At 46.1% G+C, this 19342-nt stretch overlaps 1 protein-coding gene across 1 annotated transcript in view; it reads left to right on the top strand.

The window, feature by feature from the left end:
- The window catches only part of BOD1L1 (biorientation of chromosomes in cell division 1 like 1), a gene marked incomplete at its 5' end in the record, with an annotated part of 61087 nt that extends 46032 nt beyond the window's left edge, over positions 1 to 15055 (top strand). Inside the window, 10 exons of the mRNA XM_015409534.1 lie at positions 1519 to 1603; positions 2249 to 2316; positions 3241 to 3301; positions 3379 to 3413; positions 6458 to 6500; positions 7580 to 7614; positions 8849 to 8936; positions 9351 to 9555; positions 10730 to 10870; positions 13836 to 15055. Coding sequence (XP_015265020.1) covers positions 1519 to 1603; positions 2249 to 2316; positions 3241 to 3301; positions 3379 to 3413; positions 6458 to 6500; positions 7580 to 7614; positions 8849 to 8936; positions 9351 to 9555; positions 10730 to 10870; positions 13836 to 13944 — 870 coding nt within the window. The remainder of the gene's footprint in view (positions 1 to 1518; positions 1604 to 2248; positions 2317 to 3240; positions 3302 to 3378; positions 3414 to 6457; positions 6501 to 7579; positions 7615 to 8848; positions 8937 to 9350; positions 9556 to 10729; positions 10871 to 13835) is intronic.
- Between the last annotated feature and the right edge of the window lie 4287 nt (positions 15056 to 19342).

Raw genomic sequence — 19342 nt, 5'->3', positions numbered from 1 at the left:
GACATTAGCTGCTGAAGTCCCTCCGCATTCCAAATCCTGGTGTTGCAGCCTTATCCTCCAGGGTTCCCCCAGAGGGGCTTCTAAGTTTCAAGAGGTTTCTCTTCCGGCTTTGCTGTCTGCATCGTTACACATGTGAGTCTGGCAGCGCCTTAGAGACCAGCCAGGGCTTCGGGGTAGGAGCTTTGGAGAGTCAGATCTCTCGACTTGGACTCTGGGAAGCTTCTGCCTCGAAACTCTAGGTGGTCTCCAATAAGGTGCTCCTAGACTCAAATCGAGCTGTTCTGCCGCAGACCCATTCGGCTCTCCCTCCGAAGCGATATTGTCTGCATTTGACACACAAGATTCACGAGAGGCTCCTTTGCCCATCTTTTCTCCTCCCCCCCCCCCCCCCCCCCCATATATGTTCGGGATTTTCTCCCTTCTGCTTGCTCAGAATGTGTCAGCTTATCATCCTTCGTGGCTCCCTTGCCATTACCAAGACTAGTGTCTGGTCTCCCTGGTTCACCAGCCTTTCAAAAAACCTAGCTAAGGTCTGCGGGTGTGTTTTTAATATATAATATATAACCCTGAGTATCAAACAAAACCCTTTCACTCCCACAAACCCGTTCTCTTTCCTAGCTCTGATCAGAGGGGAGAGGTAAACATGAAAGAAGAAGAAGAAAAAGATCAAGAAATAAAACAGAAGAGGGAGGGGGGTTGAATCTTATCCCAACAGATAAATTAAGTTGCACATCCTGTTTCTTTCCTTTCCTTTCCTTTCCTTTCCTTTCCTTTCCTTTCCTTTCCTTTCCTTTCCTTTCCTTTCCTTTCCTTTGGCTGGTGTCAGGTCAGAACTGACTGATGGCTGCCCCGCAGGGTTCTCAAGGCAAGAGACGTTCAGGGGTGGTTTGCCCTGGCCTGCCTCTGCGTCATGGCCCTGGTGGTCCCCTTTTAGCTTCTGAAATCTGACAAGATGCAGCTCTGCAAATTCAGCCTAAATACATTTCCTGCCTGCCATCCCAGCCGTGTAATGCTGTTTCTTCCTTCACTGCCAGATCCAATAGTTCTGACCAGGTTCCTGCCCATAGTGGAATGACAGTTTTCTAGCACTGCAGGATAACAACTGATTGTGCTTCACAGTTAGCCTCAGACCCGAGGTGTCCTAGAGGAGGCTGTCTGCCTTTTACAATCCTCTCTGTGCTTCAGCTTCTCATTTCATCAGCGGGGGGAAGGGGGGAGAATTAAGGAGCGTTTCTGTAGGCATTCCACATGGGAGGCACGAACTTGATGGATGTGAATGTTGTCATTCAAAGTGAAGTTCTTTTTAGCGGATGAGTCATTGGGTCTCAGCCCAGCTCTCTAATCTCCTCGGTCCGTGTGCGTGGGGCACTCAGGTGGAATCTGCTTTGGGGGTTACTGGGGGATTCTACCCTTCAAGGCTTTGAGTGATGCTTGATTTGCATAAGGTGACAATATAAGATCAAAGGGATGATTGGTTTCTTTGGTACAACATTGCTGGTCTATTTTTAAATTCCTTAGGAAGCTGCTGCCAGAGATTCAGGAAAGGTGCCTGAAGGTGGTGTGGAGATTCAAGAACCATCATCGGTGGCTGTAGAAGAAAAAGGTGATTTTGGATTAATTTGCCATTTTAAGCTTTGCACCCCAAACCTCTACTGTATGTATTTCAGAATGGGGATTTGTTCATTTCAGAATGGGGATTTGTTCAAATTCTTGTGGTGTTGGGTTTTGTTTTTTTTTAATCTCTTTAGCTTTAAATTTAAATGCCAAGCTCACCCAGAGAACAGAAGGGGGCTGAGCGGAACAGAGTCAGGGGTGCCTCCGGCAGATGAGGAGGAGTGTCACTGTTCTCCCTCCTTGCCCCAGATGCCCAGGGAAGCACATCGCGTAGGCTCTGGGGGGTGGGTGGGAGGCTGAAGACGCGGGGGGGTGGGGGGGGAGCATTTCTTCTCCCAGCTACCTTTCCCACAGAAGCACAGGTGGATGCAGTGCCAGTTTAACCGCTGTAAATATTCAGAGCCTGAACACCACAGGTAAATGATATAATAAATGTTGAATAACTTACGGCACCAGCAAATTCGCTGATGTTTATCTGGATTGTCCCAGCAGTAGAAATGGATAGGGGGTGTCCTGCCAATGAAAGCCAGGGTTTATACAATGCAGAGGAAGTCACCATTTGTTTATGCAGGCACTCAGAGATGATGAGAAGCAGTGAATGCGTTCCTCTGAATCTTTTTGTTTCCCCCCACAGATAATGCTGCTGGCAAAATGGAGGTTTGTGGAAAACCAGATCTGGAGTCCAATTTAAATCCTGTTGAGGCAAGTTGACCTGGTTTGTTCTAATTCACCGCTGCAGCACGGCCCACCTTATAGCTTGGCCAGTCAGGAATAAAACTCTTTCCACCAACATGGAAATAGCAGTTTTCAAAAAAATTCTGCAGGGCAGCTTCATCAGCTAAATCAATAGCCACGCTGTTCCAAAACGTAGCCCTTAAAAGCAGGAGAGAAAAAAATGGAATTTTAACTCCAGGTCAGATGTGCGTCCTTTTTTACTATGCAGAAGTGTTGGCAGAGTTCTGATAGACGTTCATGCTGTGATCACATCACAGTTAAACTGTAGCAAGCCTCTGCCTGCAGCTGCCTTTGAAGACAGTTGGGAAACTCCAGATGGTTCAGAATGCAGCCATGACACCGCTAGCTGAGTAGGAGTATCGCACACACATCACTCGAGTGTTGAAAGAGCTTCACCGGATAGCCAATGCAAAGTGCTGTTATTTACCTTTCGAGACCCAACTGGTCTGGGTTCAAGGTCTCTCATGTAAAATCTTCTCCAGAGGCCCTGCTGCGTCTGCCCCTGTCTTCAGATGTGAAGCAGGCAGCTACGAGAAACCCCATTTCCCTTATGGGTCTCCCTCCCTGCGTCCCTTCGGAGGCAACCGTGGAGCTGAAATCTCTGTCTTCTTCCCAGAGCAGAGGAGCACAGTTTCCAGATTTCTCCTCAAGCGGCAGAACCGTTCCCAAGGATCTCCTGACCACGGAGAGCAGCTTTGAAGGGACACAGAAGGCTCAAAGGGAAGGGGGGGGGAGACCCATGGAGGGAACATCTTCAGTTCATAAGATCCTCCCCAGCTGTCTTTAACAGTGATGTCTCTGTGACCTCCCTTGCTTAATCATTAAGCCTGCTGGACACTCAGTGGAGACTTCCCACACCCAACTGCCCTCTTTTCCTCCTGTTGTGTTTAGGTGAACCCACAAGTACCAGTTAAACGGAAAAGAGGAAGGCCTCGTAAATATCCACTGCCAGGTAAGCCTGACGCCACATCTCCATGGCAAGCAAACACAGCCATTGCATTCAGCTCAAGAGGTTTGTTTTCCTTTCAGGTCAAGATCCAAAAGCTGACCCAAGAACTGGGAATGTAAGTATTTGTCTTGTTATCGAAATGCATGCGTGTTGTGAGAGTTCGTTTTTCTGTGCAGCACTGTTTTTAATTTTTTTCTCGAACTGCAAGATGAAACACACTGCCCAAGACCCGTTAACCCAATTTATTTATGTCTTTATTTGCGTCCTTCATTTATACCCTGCTTTTCTCCCCATTGGGGGTCCCAAGCAGCTTGCATCATTCTCCTCCCCTCCATTATGTCCTCACAACAACTCTGCGAGGTAGGTTAGCTGAGGGTGTGTGACTGGTCCAAGGTCACCCACCAAGCTCCCATGGCAGAGTGGGGATTCGAACCTGGGTCCCCGAGCTCTTAGTCCAGCACACTAACCACCACAGCCACACCAGCTCTCTTAAGCACAATGAGCTTTGGGGGGGGGGGGGGCTCAGACAGCAGCTCCCTACTGTGTCAGTGGGAAACAGGGTTTGGAACCTCCATCCGTTCCCTTTAGCCAAGTCCTCAGTGGAATCAGTCAGGAAGGATTTCTCCTAGGCTTAGTGCAGGTCCCTTGCAGAAGCTGAAGCAGCCCTTCCCTGGGCTCTTTCTTCAGGTCGTGCATGTTAAGGGCCTGCTGTGCTCCTCATGCAGCCAGTGGTGGGACACACGGGGCAGCGCCCCCCTGTCAAATTTGATGCCACCCCACCCACCCCCACCGCACTTTCCCTTTAATTTAATTTTGTCTCCTGGAGACAGGTTCACAGAGATGGATGGGAGGAAGGAGAAGGAAAGGGGGGGGTGGCGAGAGGAAACAGCTGCTAGGATTTCACAGCATTCAAAGAGAATCGTGAATAGACTTGCCTTTTGCTCCTTTAGGATGGCTTTTTTTACTTTAATTTTTTTAACTTTAAAATTCAAAGTCAACAGTTTATTACGGTCATAAGACCAGCCTCAATAGGTACAGTTAAAAAGGACAATTTATAATTTTTAAAATGGACATATACATAAAAAGTGAAAAATGTGTGTGTATGTATCAAAATAGTAAAAAAAAAAAAAAAAGCACACTCCATTAATTTATTTCCCAGCAACTGACGTTTCATTTGTCAAGTGATTCCACTTTCTGAGTGCCATCACACAGAATTTTGCTACTGTGTATGGTATAGTTCTCTGGCTATCATCTAATAGATATACCCAAAGGATTTCAGGACTAAAATCTATATAATGCTGTAGTGGTTTAAATCTACAGAGTAACGGAATAATTAGTTGTAGCCTTTCTTCTTGATAAAATTTGCAGTGCAAAAGTATATGTGTGGTAGATTCAACCACTTTATTTGAACAGGGACAGCAACGCTGCTGCAAGGGCAGGTGGGAGAATCTCCCATAAATAACTGCAGAGGAAAATGCATCTAACTGTGTTCTAGAGATCCGAAAGATATGGGGATATAGTGTAGCTCAGTCCTTTTCTTAAGCTTTTATAGTTTAAAGGAAGTATTGCTTCATCATTTTGGGATTCTATATCAGTTAATCTTTGGGTGATTAAAGCTTTTGCATTGTTGAGTCCGAGATCAAACAGGCCTGCTGGGTTCAAACCAATCAGCTTAATTTTATCAGCTATCTCTGAGCACCATGTTGGATAAGGGTCAGAAGCTAACAACAGGGGGATTAAGCCCTTTGGATCTAGATGTATTTTTATCCAGTAATAGATGACATGTTCCCAGATTTTTAATTCAACTCTGGGTAAACCAGCTTCCTGCCTAAGAATGACATTAGTACATCTGGGTGCGTTAAACAGAGATCTAAGAAATTTTGATTGGACTGTTTCTAAAGTCTTAACATTAGCAGTTAGTACAATTTGCAGTCCATATAAGAGTTGAGCTAATGATTTTGTTTGTAATAGTTTCAGGGCTGCAGGTGTAAAGCCCGCACCTTCTCTTCTGAAGAATCTAAGGCATTTGCGCTCTTTTCTGCAGCATTTAACTTTAATTTAATTGGCTTTGGGTTTCCTGTGCTGAGCAAGGGGTTGGGCTCAATGGCCTATAAACTCCCCACTCTAGGGCTTTGGGGTCAGCCAAGTTTTCTCCCTGCCTTACCTCATCCTGGTGTTGACTGTAACTGGCCTAGAGCGCAAGAGCTGGTTGATGCGTGTGTAAACAGTTCATGATTTCTCTGCGCTTGGTTATTGGCAGCTGAAGGTGTAAACCAACCCAGTTGAAAAGTGCTTTAAAAGATCTGTCCGTGGTGTTAGTCCTTCAATGGCCCATTCACATGTGCCAGTCATCACTTGATGCTGTGGTCATTGGCTAATGACCGTACGTGTGTGTGTAACCAGCCTCATATGCAGCTGCGAAGTATTGTCCATAGAAAATGAATTTTGGAGAACAGTCCAAAGTAAGCTATAATAAAGATTGGTCTTCCTAAATGCTTGTGTCTGACCTGAAGCTAGCAGACTCTGGCATTAGTTCAAGAGGCAGAATTTGCCTTGTACTGTTAGCATCTTTAGAGCCCAATCCAAGTATTTAAAGTTCTTCAAGTGCAGGATCTTGGGAAATCTGTAAAATCAGTCTTGAAAGGTGGGCTGGTATAATTACCCTTGTCAAGTGCATGAGAACAGAAGCATAAAGGGATGTCTTAAAGCTGCCTCATGAGTTTGTGGCTGGAGTGAGATTTAGACCAGGAATTGCCCAGCTTGTGAAATTTATCTTGGATTTACCTCTGTCTTAAAACTGTACCAAAACATGGTGGCCTAGCTTTAAATACAGTGAATGCAGCCCTATGTCTGTGTGTGTGTTCGGAAAAAGAACCACAATTGGCTGTGTCTCCCTATATACTTCCTATATGTTCAGAGGCAAAGGCAAATTTGTTCCCACACAATCTGCGAAACAGCTTTTGATTATCAGATGCATTGTAATAAGGTGAAATGAACTGCATGTTAGATTTTTTCCCCCTTTTATTTTCCCTTATTTCCCGTAGCTCTTTGTGTCACTTGTATTTGTAATGTCTTGATTCCATTTTTACTAAATAACAAATCATTGTTATTTTTATAGTTAAATAATAATTCCCAAACATTGTTTTTAATTAAATGAAGCAGTCTTCAAGTCCTAAGAATAAAGAGAAGACTCCTCCTAAAGGTAAGGGTTCATATTGTTCTTCTCTTTGCAAAGGAAGACAGAGAGAACAGAGCAGAAGAGAAGTGTCCCCTCATGTAAAGGGTTGCTGCTTCAGAAGTTCAGACTTTACTATAAGCTGGGGGTCCCTGAGCTTTTTGAGCCTGGGGGTGCCTTTGGAATTCTGACACCGCATGATGAGCGCAGGAACAAAATGACTGCTGAAGGAGTTGGAGGCAGCCACAAAATGGCGGTGGCAGCTTACTGTCACCCACACAGTGAAGATCCTTGCTTGGTGGGGGCAGCTGTTGCCAAAGCAACATTTTGTGAAATCTGCAGAGACAGTCAGATACCCAGTGGCCAATCAGAAGCCTTGCTGGGCAAATGCCTTACCTGGCCCCACGCACTTCTTAAAAACACTTGGCTGGGCCCAGAAAAGGTGTTGGTGGGAGTGATGGCACCCCCGGGCATCATGTTGGGAACTCCTGCTATAACCTCACCCATTTGCAGAGATCCATGATAGCTGTAGTGCAAGGCCCTCCCCATTCTCTTCAGCTGAGGGCAAACTTCTTTTGTGTGGCTCCCTGAAATGTCGTAGACCGTGATCCAGGGGGTCTGATTCTCCCACATTTCACTTCCGTTAGCATTTGACGACTTAGATCTGAACAGCACAGGATCTTCTGTGGAATGGTTCTTTCCCAGACCGCCCTGCTGCTGTTTGAATGAAGCAGATGTTTCTTACATGATGCTTCCGTTAGAGATAGCCCCATCAGCTACCTCTCCACACTTGATTCCATTCCAGATCTTAGTGTTTGCAGCTGACATTGAGGGTTCAAATTTCCTAATTTTCAAGAAGCGCAAAGTCATTTTCAGATTGCCTTTAGCTTACATCTCTGCCAGAATAAACCTCTGTTTTGCTTTAGTGTGCGATAGGGAGGTTTAGAAAAAGTTTTCGGGAGGGGGGATCCTTTCTTTGATCGATGTTACTTGATTACCTTAAATTTTAGTTAAGATTTTTATGAACTGGTTAATAAAACTCTAATACAATGTGACCTGTAGAGTTGCAGTTATGTAGTGTTCTTACACTCCTCCTTCCTTTTTAGTTGAAAGCACACCGCGTGGGGACAAAAAAGGCCACGTAAGTGCCATTACCTTCAGCGGTGGTATCTGTACCTTGAGTGTAAACGTGTTACCTAGGAACCAAGGGCTGGATCTAGAGCAAAAATTGTGCTGGCACCACAGCTCCTGCAAGGAAAAGACCACAGCGGCCCCTTTTGCCAAGTCAGGCTCCTTGTGTCCTCACTTGCACTTCTGCTTGCTTGCTCAATATCCTCTGCATTGCTGGACACTATAATACAGTAGGAGCAAAGCACTGGGTGCTGTACAAGATCTTGCGCAGGCAGGATTGTACAAAGTCTATTTCTGTGTCCACTTGCATGTTGTTGGATCCAGGCTCACACCTTGTTAACGCCAGTGAAGTTATTTCGGGAAGGTTTTGCACCCTTTCCCCTGAGATTTGTTCCATAAGAATCACCTTGTTGGCTCCAGCTGCAGTCCGTCTAGCCCAGGTTTGTGACTCCCAGCGTGGATCAGCCACAGGTGCTCACAAGCCAGGTGAAGGTGGAGCAGGCCCTGCCATTTTTTTGGAGCTTATAAACTTAGGTAGATTGTGCTTGAACATGGAGGCTCCATTTTAGCTATGGTGAGTGACAGGGCTGTAGTGGGGGTGCCTTCTAGTTCTGTTTATTTATTTAACTCCCTTTGTATATCACCTTTCTCCCCAGTGAGGACCCAAAGTGATCTGACACCTCACAACAAGCCTGTGGGGTAGGAGAGGCTGTGAGAGTGCAAGTGGCCCAAGGTCACCCAGCGAGCTTCCATGGCCCAAATGGGGATTCAGACCTGGGTCTTCCAGATATTAGTTTGACACTCTTAACCACTGCCCCGCACTGGCTCTCACCAGTGTTACTGGAACATAAAGTAAAATTGGCTCTCGGGAGTAGGACCGGAATGCTGAAAACCGGGAGGCAGGTTTCTCCTCCCTTGCCAACTACTAGGTTTCGCATCTGTGCTCATGGATTCTGGGTCTATCACTGATGAACTTGCCTTATCTCCCCCCCCCCCCCCCAAATGCTAACTCGGTGGTGCCTCCTGCCAAATCTTGTGGTGACAAATTCTATGACTGTTTCTTTCTTCCTCTGCCTTAAAGCCATTGCCGGTGTCACTGGGTGAAGCTGAGTTCGGAACATGATGAGAGGGGAGAGGTCCTCCTGTCTTCATGTTTGGCGCTGTCTTGCAAGTGTTCAGAGCTTTTTGGCTTAGAGGAAAATGTCCGTTCTGTCCTCTTTGTTTCATTTCCTTCCAACTGATAGGAAGCTGACGAAGGGGAGGTGGAGGTGGTGGTGGTGCGTCGAAGAGGAAGGAAGCCCAAACGGCCTCTTATTCCATCCCTGGAAACGGGTAAGGCCTGGGACTTTGCTTCTTTTGACATTTTTTTTTTATTGTTTAAGGTGTACGCTAACTGAGAACAAGATTAGTTTTATTATTCTTTCACATTCACAGGGGGAAAATCATTGGGTTAGGGCTAAAGTAAATATTATGTAAAAAAAATGTGCAAATCGGTGTAATTTCATGTCAGGATTGGTACATCCCAGCTGCTTCCCTAGTTTTCGATGACTTCTGGCTGTGAACTAAAGAAGTAAACTGTTGCAAATGTGTTTGGAGAGATTAAGTCAAACAAGTGTGAGTTAAAACGCGAAGGAAATGGAAAATTACTCATTCCACTCCCAGGGTCCATCTAGAACTCCCCTTCTAAAATAAGTATGTCCTTGGAGACTGGGGTGGAAATTTGAGCGTGTATATCAAATGTTGCAGGAACAGACACACCTGAGCCCGACAGAAAGCGTCAGAGGCTCGCACCTGCTGTGGAAGAGGAAAGAAAAGAGCAGGAGGAAGGCAAAGAGAGTGGCCCTCAGGCAAGAGCAGACAGTGGGGACGACGGCAGTGGCAGTGGCGGTGGGAGCGAGGAGATGCACGCGGGAGCCACAACGAGGGCAGCCTCCAGGCTGGAAGCTCAAAGGTAATGGAGGCCCTCCTAGACGCCGGCCGGGATCAGTGTTGATATTTGAAGTCTGTAGGCCTCCTCACCAGGGCTCAAAGCAGTTCACGGAAGAGACCGTAAAACCGGGTGTTTCAGTCGTGACAAAACTGTCAATAGACAAAGTCAACCAGAGAAGCAGAAACTGGCTCCAGAAGCCACCCAGAAAAAGTGGGACTTGCAGCCTTCCTAAAGAGCCACAGGGGAGGATACCCATCTCTTTTTTTGGGGGGGGGGGTGCTTAACCCTTCCCTCATCCACACTTTTCCTACTGTAAGTTCTGTACCAATGTTTCCCGAGCCGTGGGGGCGGGACCCAAAAGTGAGTCACAAAGCCTCTGAAAAGTGGGTTGTGGGCCCACCCTCCATGATGGCCGCCCCTGCCCTTTTCCATGGCTCTCTTTTGTATTTTGGAAACCAAGATCTGATCCTGGAGACATTAGTTGGTATTTTTTTCTTCACAACTTATATGTTGGTCAAGTAAAACGTGTCCCATTGGTTACTAGGGTGAGTTTCTTAGGGGGAATTGGAAGAGTGGAGAAGGAGAGGGTGGTCAAAGGCTGGGATGTCACCTCCATAACCAAAGGCTGTGTACTTCCGAATGCCAGTTGCTTCAGGTTCATAGTGGGGGCAGCTGTGCCCTTTGTGCAGTGTTTATTGGTTTCTCAAAACATCTGGTTGGCCACTCGAGAAAACGGGATGCTGAACTAGATGTGTGCCAAGGCCATAGTTTGCCTAGGGCACCAAAAATCCTTGGGGCCAACCTTAGATGGCTCACCATATCAAGTAAAGCTGGACTTGTGGGTCACCGTGCAAAAAAAGTTGGGAACTGCTGCTCAAGACACACTGTTCAAGAATAGACAGCAGCTTAAAAAGTTTAGCATCAGAAAAATGCTTTGGGATCCAAGCACAAGAAAGCACCAAATTATTACAGCTTGCTTCTGATTAGTCAGTCTCAAGGACCTTCCCCCCAAAAACTCCAGTGTTTTGAAGGCACAGACATTATTTTTTTTACACAACTGTCTCTAAATAACATATTTGCTGCATATTCTGTTATTTCTGCTTTCTAAAATGATCAATTAGAAATTACTTGCATTAAAAGCATTTTCCAAAATATACCTTAATAAACTTGGAAATGTGTGTGTTTTTCCCCCCAGACAGCAGCCCAGCAAACCAACAACCCGTGCAGCATCTAAAAACCAAAGCCCCGGTCCACTTTCTCCTACAAATCACCAGACATTTGGAGGGAAAAAGCGGCTCACCCAGGCAAAATCAAATAAGACTTCTCTCTTGGCTCTGTAAGTATGGAAATGAAAGCCACTTCTGGCTTGGATATGTTTAGATCTGTTTTAATTCCCTTCCCACTCTTCCCTTCCAATAGTATCTTATCTGTTGCTGTTGTTAATATGAACATGCTTCATTTGTGAACCACCTGCATCAGTATCTCAACCCACCCAACATGAGGGTTCAGAATGGTGCATTCTTTTCAAGAGCAAACTTTTTCTCCCTTTCCCAAAACACTGGAACTTGAGGGCATCGAATGAGTTTGATGGGCAATAGATCAGGATGGACAAAAAGAAATACTTCTTTACACAAGCGATTAAAATGTGGAATTTGCTTCCTGAGGATATAGTAATGGCCATAGGCATAGACAGCTTTAAAAGGGGACCAGACAGCCATGTGAGTAAAGAGACCATAAACCTCTGAATACCAGGGCAAGTTGGCAACATCAGCCTCCATGCCCTGTTGTTGGCCCTCCAGAGGAGCTGGTTGGCCACTGTGTGAGACAGGATGCTGGACTAGATGAACCACTGGTCTGATCCAGCAGGGCTTTCCTGATGTTCAGTTACAGATCTAAATAATTGATGGGGTCAGAGAACCAAGTAGAGTTCTAAATATGAAAGGCAGTTCCAGGTACAAACTAGGAACTCAAGCAAGGCTCAGTAGGAGTGGGGAAGAAGCAACGGAGGAACCGGTCAAAAATAGCATATTTGGATCTGTTTGATTTGTCAACTGGACTAATACTTAGGTCCTTGCTACTTGGTTCCAGCATTGTTTGCTGTCTTGAGTCTGAGGAGACAAGGTAGGGTAGAAATACTTTAAATGAATACGGAGGAGCTTGGGGGCGTCTCAGGACAGTGGGTGCAGCAACGGTCTCTAGGACCCAGGGAGGACCAGATGCAGGGAGTTTTGTGTACGTTTTCTCTTAAGCTGGAGTAGTGATAATTTTTGTCTATGCTTTGGTGTGTTCAGACATTTACTTGTTACAAGAAACCTGTAACATAGCAAGGCATTTCTAGGTGGATAGCCATATTGGTCTGAAGCAGTAGAACACTGGACTCAAGCTTTGTTCTATAGCAAGGTGTTATTATCCACACATTTCAGGAGAGCAGGAGATGAGCAGCTCACTCGAGTGACTTGTTGCAAGTTCTAAATCATAGCCAACGTCCCCGTCGAGAGGTCGCAGTCATAGGGATCATCTCAAGTAGGCTCTGCTTTGCAATGCCGGTTGATGCTCGGGGAAAGCTCTCTTGGCCCCTGAGAAGACTGGAAGGGGCCCTGGCCTCCCAAAGCCCTTATAAGTGATAGGGATCACTTCCTGGATTTTGTTGCACTGCCATGATGTGGCACTGTTGAAGGAACGCTCCTCCTGCCCTAGAGAAATATACGGTCTATGGCACCCATGGACACCTTTCCCTGGTACCCACCAGCTGTTGTAAGAAAATGGGTGAGGCCAGGTGTGACTTTTGCTCAGAAAGGCCATTGGAGATTTAATTGGTTGTGCGTATTTTTAAAAACATTCTCTTGGCCCAAGATCTTGTCAAAATTCTGGTTAAATCAGTTCCCAACACCATTCACTTCGAAGAGAGATAAGTTTATTGAGACATTGATAGATACCTGACTGGACACTACCTTTGTTAGAACTGAAGGTGAAGGCGCTAAGATTGCAGATATACTGTGTTCAAGCAAAGGTACTAAAGATCAGGATCCAATCACCCCGCGGCATTTGCCCTCCAGAAATAATAGTCGACTACCGCCCCCCCCCCACTAAGCATATACCCCTCTTACAGAAATAGAGCAGAACAACAGGTCTCTATGACGCACATCAAAACATTTAGGGAAGCAAAAGTATTTTGATTTTCACACCCCTCTCCCCCTCCCCCTTCCTCTATGGCAAGTGAACCATAAAATGCGTAGTGAGCCTGACAGCTGTGGTAGCCCTTTTGTGGCTGGCTCCACCTCTTGCAGCAGCTGTTTTGTGGCCGCTATTTTGTGCCTCCACTGAGCACACAGTGTCAGAGTCCCAACGTTCCTGCGGGCTCAAAAAGATCGGGGACCCCTGTTCTAGATAGTCTTTGGGTGTCGTTAAGGAGATAACAGAGGTAAGCATAATGAGACTGATGTAAGCAGTGACCCTTAACATGTGCTTACAGTTGCTCCTCTCCTCTCCTCTGGTATTCTGAGACTGGATTTGAGGTGGGGTTTGGTGAAATGACACTTCAAAAATGTTTAGAGCAGGGTTTCCAGCATGGGGGGGAGGGCAGCTCAGCACATGAGCACCGGCTAGAGGAAGGCAACTCTGAGGATATGAGAGCAGGAGGAAGGGGGAGGGACATGGAGAACTTTCAGGGGGAGGTGAGTTTGAGGACTCTGGTAGGTAGCAGAAGAGGGGCATTGCGAGATGTGAACAGCTGGAGAGTTGCATGGTGTTGGCAGGGAAAGGGAGGGAAGAAAGCTGGGGTGAGCGGAACAAAGGCCAGAGAAAAATTGCACAGTATCAATACATATTGATCCTCTCCCATGAGCAGCGGTTGAAGCTGGCTGAGAAACTCAGTGGCACTCTTATTAACCCCCCCCCCCCATCAATGGAGTGCCAAGCCCCCAGGCATATAATTCTCTGCTGGATTTTCAGTTTCCCTTCTTAGGGTGAAACATAAGCCTGAAAGTCTTCATTGGTTCTCTCTCCCCATGAAGAAATGTTTCACAAACATAGCGCATAGGGTTAAACAAAAGAAGGAAGTAAGGTAGAACTTAAGGATGTTTCTCTTCCATTGAATTTTTGAACTATAGTCCTGTTTCCGCAATTGGAATCGTTTGGTTACAAACTGACTCTTTTCAGCCAGTTCTAAGCAGCTCTTCTCCACAGTTTCACTCAATCAGACATACTCTTTTCCCTCTCAACTCCCTGGCTGCCAGCTCTCCACCTCTATTATAGTCTTATTTGCTGCTCAGATGGTGTGTATTTTTCCCCCTGGTTTTCAGTTCAAAGTTGCAGCCTACCAAGCGTAAGAGGGAAGACAGTCCCTCAGCATCACAGAAGAAGGGTCACCGGAGAACGGAGGAGATGGCAGTCAAAAAGGCTAAGCAGTAGACATCCTCACACCGAACGCAAACAGGAAAAGAAAGCAAGAAAAGGCCTTTTCTGTTTCTGTTTAAAACAAACCACACACCAAAAGCCAAGAGGTTTTGCATGTGCTTATTTTCCCAATGTGACATAATCAATGCAGAACCCTTATGTCATGTATTTTAAACAGCTTTCTAAACTCTTTGTTTATGCATAAGAGTATCTGCTCTGCAGACGTTTCCTTTGTATCTCAAGTGGAGAGTGTGAACAGCGACTTGCCAATGCTTCCAATCCACTCATCACCAGTGGCCTCTTAATTGACACCTTTTGTACATAAGCCATGTATAAAAAAAGTTGTATTTTACACTTTATTTATTTAACAGCAAAGACTGCTCTGTGAACTTTGTTACATTACCCTCCCATTTGTCATTTTAACCAGATTTTTAAATGTTGTGCCACTATCATGAGCGTTGAGTGGGACCTGGGTGCGAGGGGCATCTTTCAGCAGAATCCTACAGAGTGCCCTTTGGGCAGCTGGCAAAGTATTTCTCTTGCATGTATTTGAGTCAAGTAGATTAGAAGAAGGAAGAGCCCTCGTTCCCTTTCCTTGTCACACCAGTAGCTTTCCGTAAAGTAGAATTTAAGGTTGCATTTCCATCATCGAGGCAATGCACCCAATTCACTATGAAATATATTCCCATGTGTAAATTTTATCCCAGTCTCCAAGTAGGTAGAACACACTTGAGGTAGCACTAGATTCCTTTGGCCAGAGTGGTCCTGAAGTGGGAACTACACCTCTGTCTCGTTTTGAAGTTTCTAATCGTTCTTTGCTCAGTATTTCTCCTCCTCGATTGCAACAAGCTGCCGTTAAGATATCCCTCATCAAACTTCAAGGCGGTCCTATGCTGCTGGTAACGGAATATCCAGAGTCTGGCCCAGTCACCGGAATCTTTCATTCGACTGAAGTTTTACTCTCACATGAACAGATCTTCAAGTTCAGTTTCATATAAAGCTTTTTTTTTAATTATTGTTGTTGTTATTACTGTTATCAAATTTTGTCTCCTGCAAGGATGTGATAAGTTGCCAAATAACCTGAGATTATTTTAAAATGTTCATATTCATAAGTTTTATAACAAAAATCAGCGTTCTCTGTTTTTTTCCTCTCATTTTTTGTTTTCTTTAGGGGGTTTTATTGTTGTGTGGATTTTTTCTGTCAAATATTCGACTTTGTTTCTTACTGAATTTTTATATATAAATTATAAAATGTTTCCCAAAACAAGAGTCATGTTGTTTGTTGAGCTGCTAGATGCCTTTTTGATGGTTATGAAGACTTAACTCATCTGCTGCAGTACAGAAAGGGGTACGATGCCATCTCTGCCAGGCCCACACTGAGGGCCATCGGTCTCAAGAGGGGAGAAGTCAGAGGTTCCCATTCCTCCCAGCGACTTCAGCTCCAGAGCTGATGCTCAGTCTTGGCTGGATTTTCTTGACAATGCAGCCACTAAAGCAACCGAAGATGCCCGTTCTCACATGGGGAAGAAGGCCTTTGGAATCTCTGCGGCGTAATGTGGGGGTGGGGCCGGGTGAGAGTAGTTTATCGTTTAACCCACGAGTTGCCCACTTTTCTGAGCCTGCTGCGGGCGTCTTTGGAATGTTGAGGGGGGGGGGATGTTGTGCACCACCCCAAAATTGGCTTCCGCATGAGGCAGAGCCAGATCCGATACCTCCCTTCTTGCTTTGCAAAAGAACTCCAGTAGGGAAATTTTAAGAAAGGAGGAAAGCTGGGGGAGACGAGAGAAAGAGAACAGGGAATAAAAAGAAATGTGAAGGAGAAATGGAGCCACAATCCCAGCTGCTTTTGCCAGTCTTCCTGATCCTCCACTGACTCTTGCAGCTGTTTGCCGTTGTGGGGGGAAAGCCTTTCATTTGCCCGAGGGCAGCCAATAAGAAACCCTGTCTTCATGGCCCTGCCCACTTTTTTGGGGGGGACACCTGGGGTAAGGTCTAGTGGGCATCATGGCGCTCACGGGTTGCACATGACGTAGAACCCTGGTTTAAGCTGTCAGCCTTATATCAGCAGGGGGTTTGGTTGGTTTGTTTTTGCTCCTCCTTGAGTGTGCTTTTTTGCCAGCCACCTGTCCTGAGACTCCTGCAGTCCAAATATTAGAAACTTGGTTTTAAAAAACAACTATGGCTGCTTTCTCCAGTCTTGCAAGGCACAGCGGGGGAGGGTAGGTGTAGGTTGTCCAGTGGTCCGAGTAGCATGTCCGTCCTCCTGTCTGAGACAAGCGGCCTCAAGTTGCCTTCTGCAAATCAAGCAAACTGGAAAGTACAGAACTGTTCTAAAATACAGACCATGCATAGCCCTTCCATCTTTTTAGAGGAACGTAACTGCAGTCACTGTTTGATGAAGCCTGATCCATACGGTGATTGCATTCATCACCTGTATTAACACAGTTGTCTGGATTTACTCTGAGCAGAATAGGAGTTTAAATGTTGATGGTCTGTTAAATGGCAAAACCTGAAAGCTCTAGGAGCCTTGGCCTTGGATACAGAGACAATAAGTCACAACTCATCCGTCGTCTCACCTTCTCCTGTTTGTTCTCATAGCTACAGGGGCTGGCACAGTCCCTACGTCCTCCCATTCCTACGGATCAAAGGCACAACCTGTGACTTGATACATGAGTACATGAAGCTGCCTTATACTGACTGAGACCCTTGGTCCATCAAGGTCAATACTGTCCCCTCAGACTGGTGGGATCTCTCCAGGGTCACAGGCAGAAGTCTTCCACATCACTTACTGCCTGGTCCTTTAAACAAGATGCTGTGGATTGAATGTGGGACCTTCTGCATGCCAAGCAGTGCCTCCTGATGCCTCGTAAGGTCTGCCTGGAGCTCTAGGGTACTGACTCTGATCAAGCTTGATCAGAGTGTGAAGAACATTAGCCTGGACACCTTTTCACTTCTTTCCTGGTGTATGTTCCCACTTTCCACAAGAGGCCAGAATTGGCCAAGTCCGTGCCTACTTAATCATGATGATAAACTTGGCAGTATGATGATCAGGGACTTGTGGATGTTCAGTCTGGAGAAGAGGAGGTGGAGGGGGGACATGATTGCTCTCTTTGAGTATTTGAAGGGCTGTCACTTGGAGGAGGGCAGGGAGCTGTTCCTTGTGGGCAACAGAGGAGAGGACTCGCAATAACAAGTTTAAATTACGGACAGAAAAGTACCGGCTGGATATGGGGGGGGGGGGGGATTTACACTAAGAGTAGTTCAGCAGTGGAATTGGCTGCTGTTTGGGCACTGATGTTTCCAGATGCACCTGGGTTTAGAAACTAAAGAAACTGATTTCTGGTTTTAGGTTGCCAGGATCTTTTACATTTCACATGGTTCTCAAGTCTTGTCCTTTTCTCTATCAGAGATTATTATATTTTGCACTCTTCTTGCACAGGCTCATCTGTGTTATTTTTTTAACTCTCTTCTCTGGCTTGTATTTATTTTATTTGTAGTCCACCTTTCTCACTTGGACTCAAGGTGGATTACACAGAGTGAGTCGGCACAATCAACAAACTTGGACATTCAATAAACCATGCAATAGGATTTGGGTTGTATGACCAACCAGAAGTCTAAAAACAGAACTGAAGTGGAGAGGGCAGAATAAAAATTGAAACAAGTGTTGACATGATGAACTAAATGATGCAAAATTACACAATAGGATCCAGCCCACAGCAAACTGCACACTAGTACAGACTAGGAATGGGCATGAACTGGGAAAATGTAGTTAATGGTGCCTCGTGGCATGCCCAGTTCATGAACCATGAACTGTCACAAACTTTTAAAAGCCAATTGAACCAGTTCAGTTTGTGAGGTTCATGATGCAGTAGAACAGCTTGTCTGCCAGGCTAGAGACACCAATTCACAGGGGATCTCTGGATGGCTCTCCTGTACCTGCCATTCAAGTTTGGTGAGGATTGGATGTACCGAGTCTGAGTTACGCAGGGGGCTCCCCCAAAGAAAATATCCCCATCCCCATTATTTCCAGTGGAGGGGGGGGACAGCAAAAAATGCAAGGGCAATAGAAGCCCAGTGGAACAAAATCAAAGTCCCAGAGAATCCCTGCAGTAGAAAGGTGGTATTTTTGCAAGCCAGTGCAATGTACAGAGTGCCCAGCAGTACCGGTGCAATCAAAGAGTGGCCAGCAGAATCCAGTGCCATTATGGCAGTGCTAGCTCAACAGGACTGATATCGAACACAGAATCACACTCCAAACGAGGGGAAGGGTTGCAAGCCCAACAGAACCAGTGCGATGTACTAGTGTCCAGCAGAATCCTGGGCCATTGTGGCAATGCTAGTTCAACAGAAGAAGAGCAGAGATTTGATTTATACCCCGCCCTTCACTACCCAAAGAAGTCTCAGAGCAACTTACAAACGTCTTTTCCCTTTCCCTCCCCACAACAGATACCCTGTGAGGTAGGTGGGGCTGAGAGAGCTCTGACAGAAACTGCTGTTTTTCAAGAACAGCTGTGCCAGAACTATGGCTTGCCCAAGGTCATCCAGCAGGTGAAAGTGGAGAAGTGGGGAATCAAACCCGGTTCTCTCAGATTAGAGTCCACGCACGTAACCACTACACCAAACTGGCTCTCAACAGGACAGATATGAAGCAGTGAATCACTCTCCTGGCAAGGTGGGTGCAAGCCCAGCAGAACCAGTGCAAAGCACTAGTGCCCCGCAGAACCAAGTGCCATTGTGGCAATGCCAGCCAATGTCAAGCACAGAATCACAGTCCAAGTGGGGGGAGGGGGGTTGGAAGCCCAGAAGAACCAATGCAATGAACTAGTGTCCAGCAGAACCCAGTGCCATTGTGGCAATGCCAGCTCAACAGGACTGATGTGAAATACAGAATCATGATCCAAGCGAGGGGGGATTTGCAAGCTCAGCAGAACCAGTTCAGTGTACAGAATGCCCAGCAGAACCCAATGCCACTGTAGAAGAAGATGAAGAGATTGAATTTATACCCCGCACTTCACTACCTGAAGGAGTCTCAAAGCGGCTTACAAACTCTTTTCCCTTCCCCTCCCCACAACAGACACCCTGTGAGTTAGGTGGGGCTGAGAGAGCTCTTTCAAGAACTGTCTTTGAGAGAACAGCTCTGACAGAACTATGGCTTGCCCAAGGTCATCCAGCAGCTGCAAGTGAAGGCGTGGGGAATCAAACCCGGTAGCTCTTAACCCCTACACCAAACTGGCTCTACACCAAACTGTAGTGATGCAAATAAAAGAGAACTAATGTCCAACCAGAGAATTCCTGCAGTGCAAACTGAAGGTGGGAACATTTTTTCAAGCCCAGCACAACCAGTTCACTGTACAGAGTGTGCAGCAGAACCCAGTGCCACTGTGGCATTGCAAGCTTAAAAGGGCTGATATCA

Source organism: Gekko japonicus, unplaced genomic scaffold (genome assembly GCF_001447785.1).
Source record: "Gekko japonicus isolate JY-2015 unplaced genomic scaffold, Gekko_japonicus_V1.1 scaffold1191, whole genome shotgun sequence".
Lineage (NCBI taxonomy): Eukaryota > Metazoa > Chordata > Lepidosauria > Squamata > Gekkonidae > Gekko > Gekko japonicus.
The sequence above is the reverse complement of the archived record's forward strand: the minus strand, read 5'-3'. Positions and strand labels throughout refer to the sequence as shown.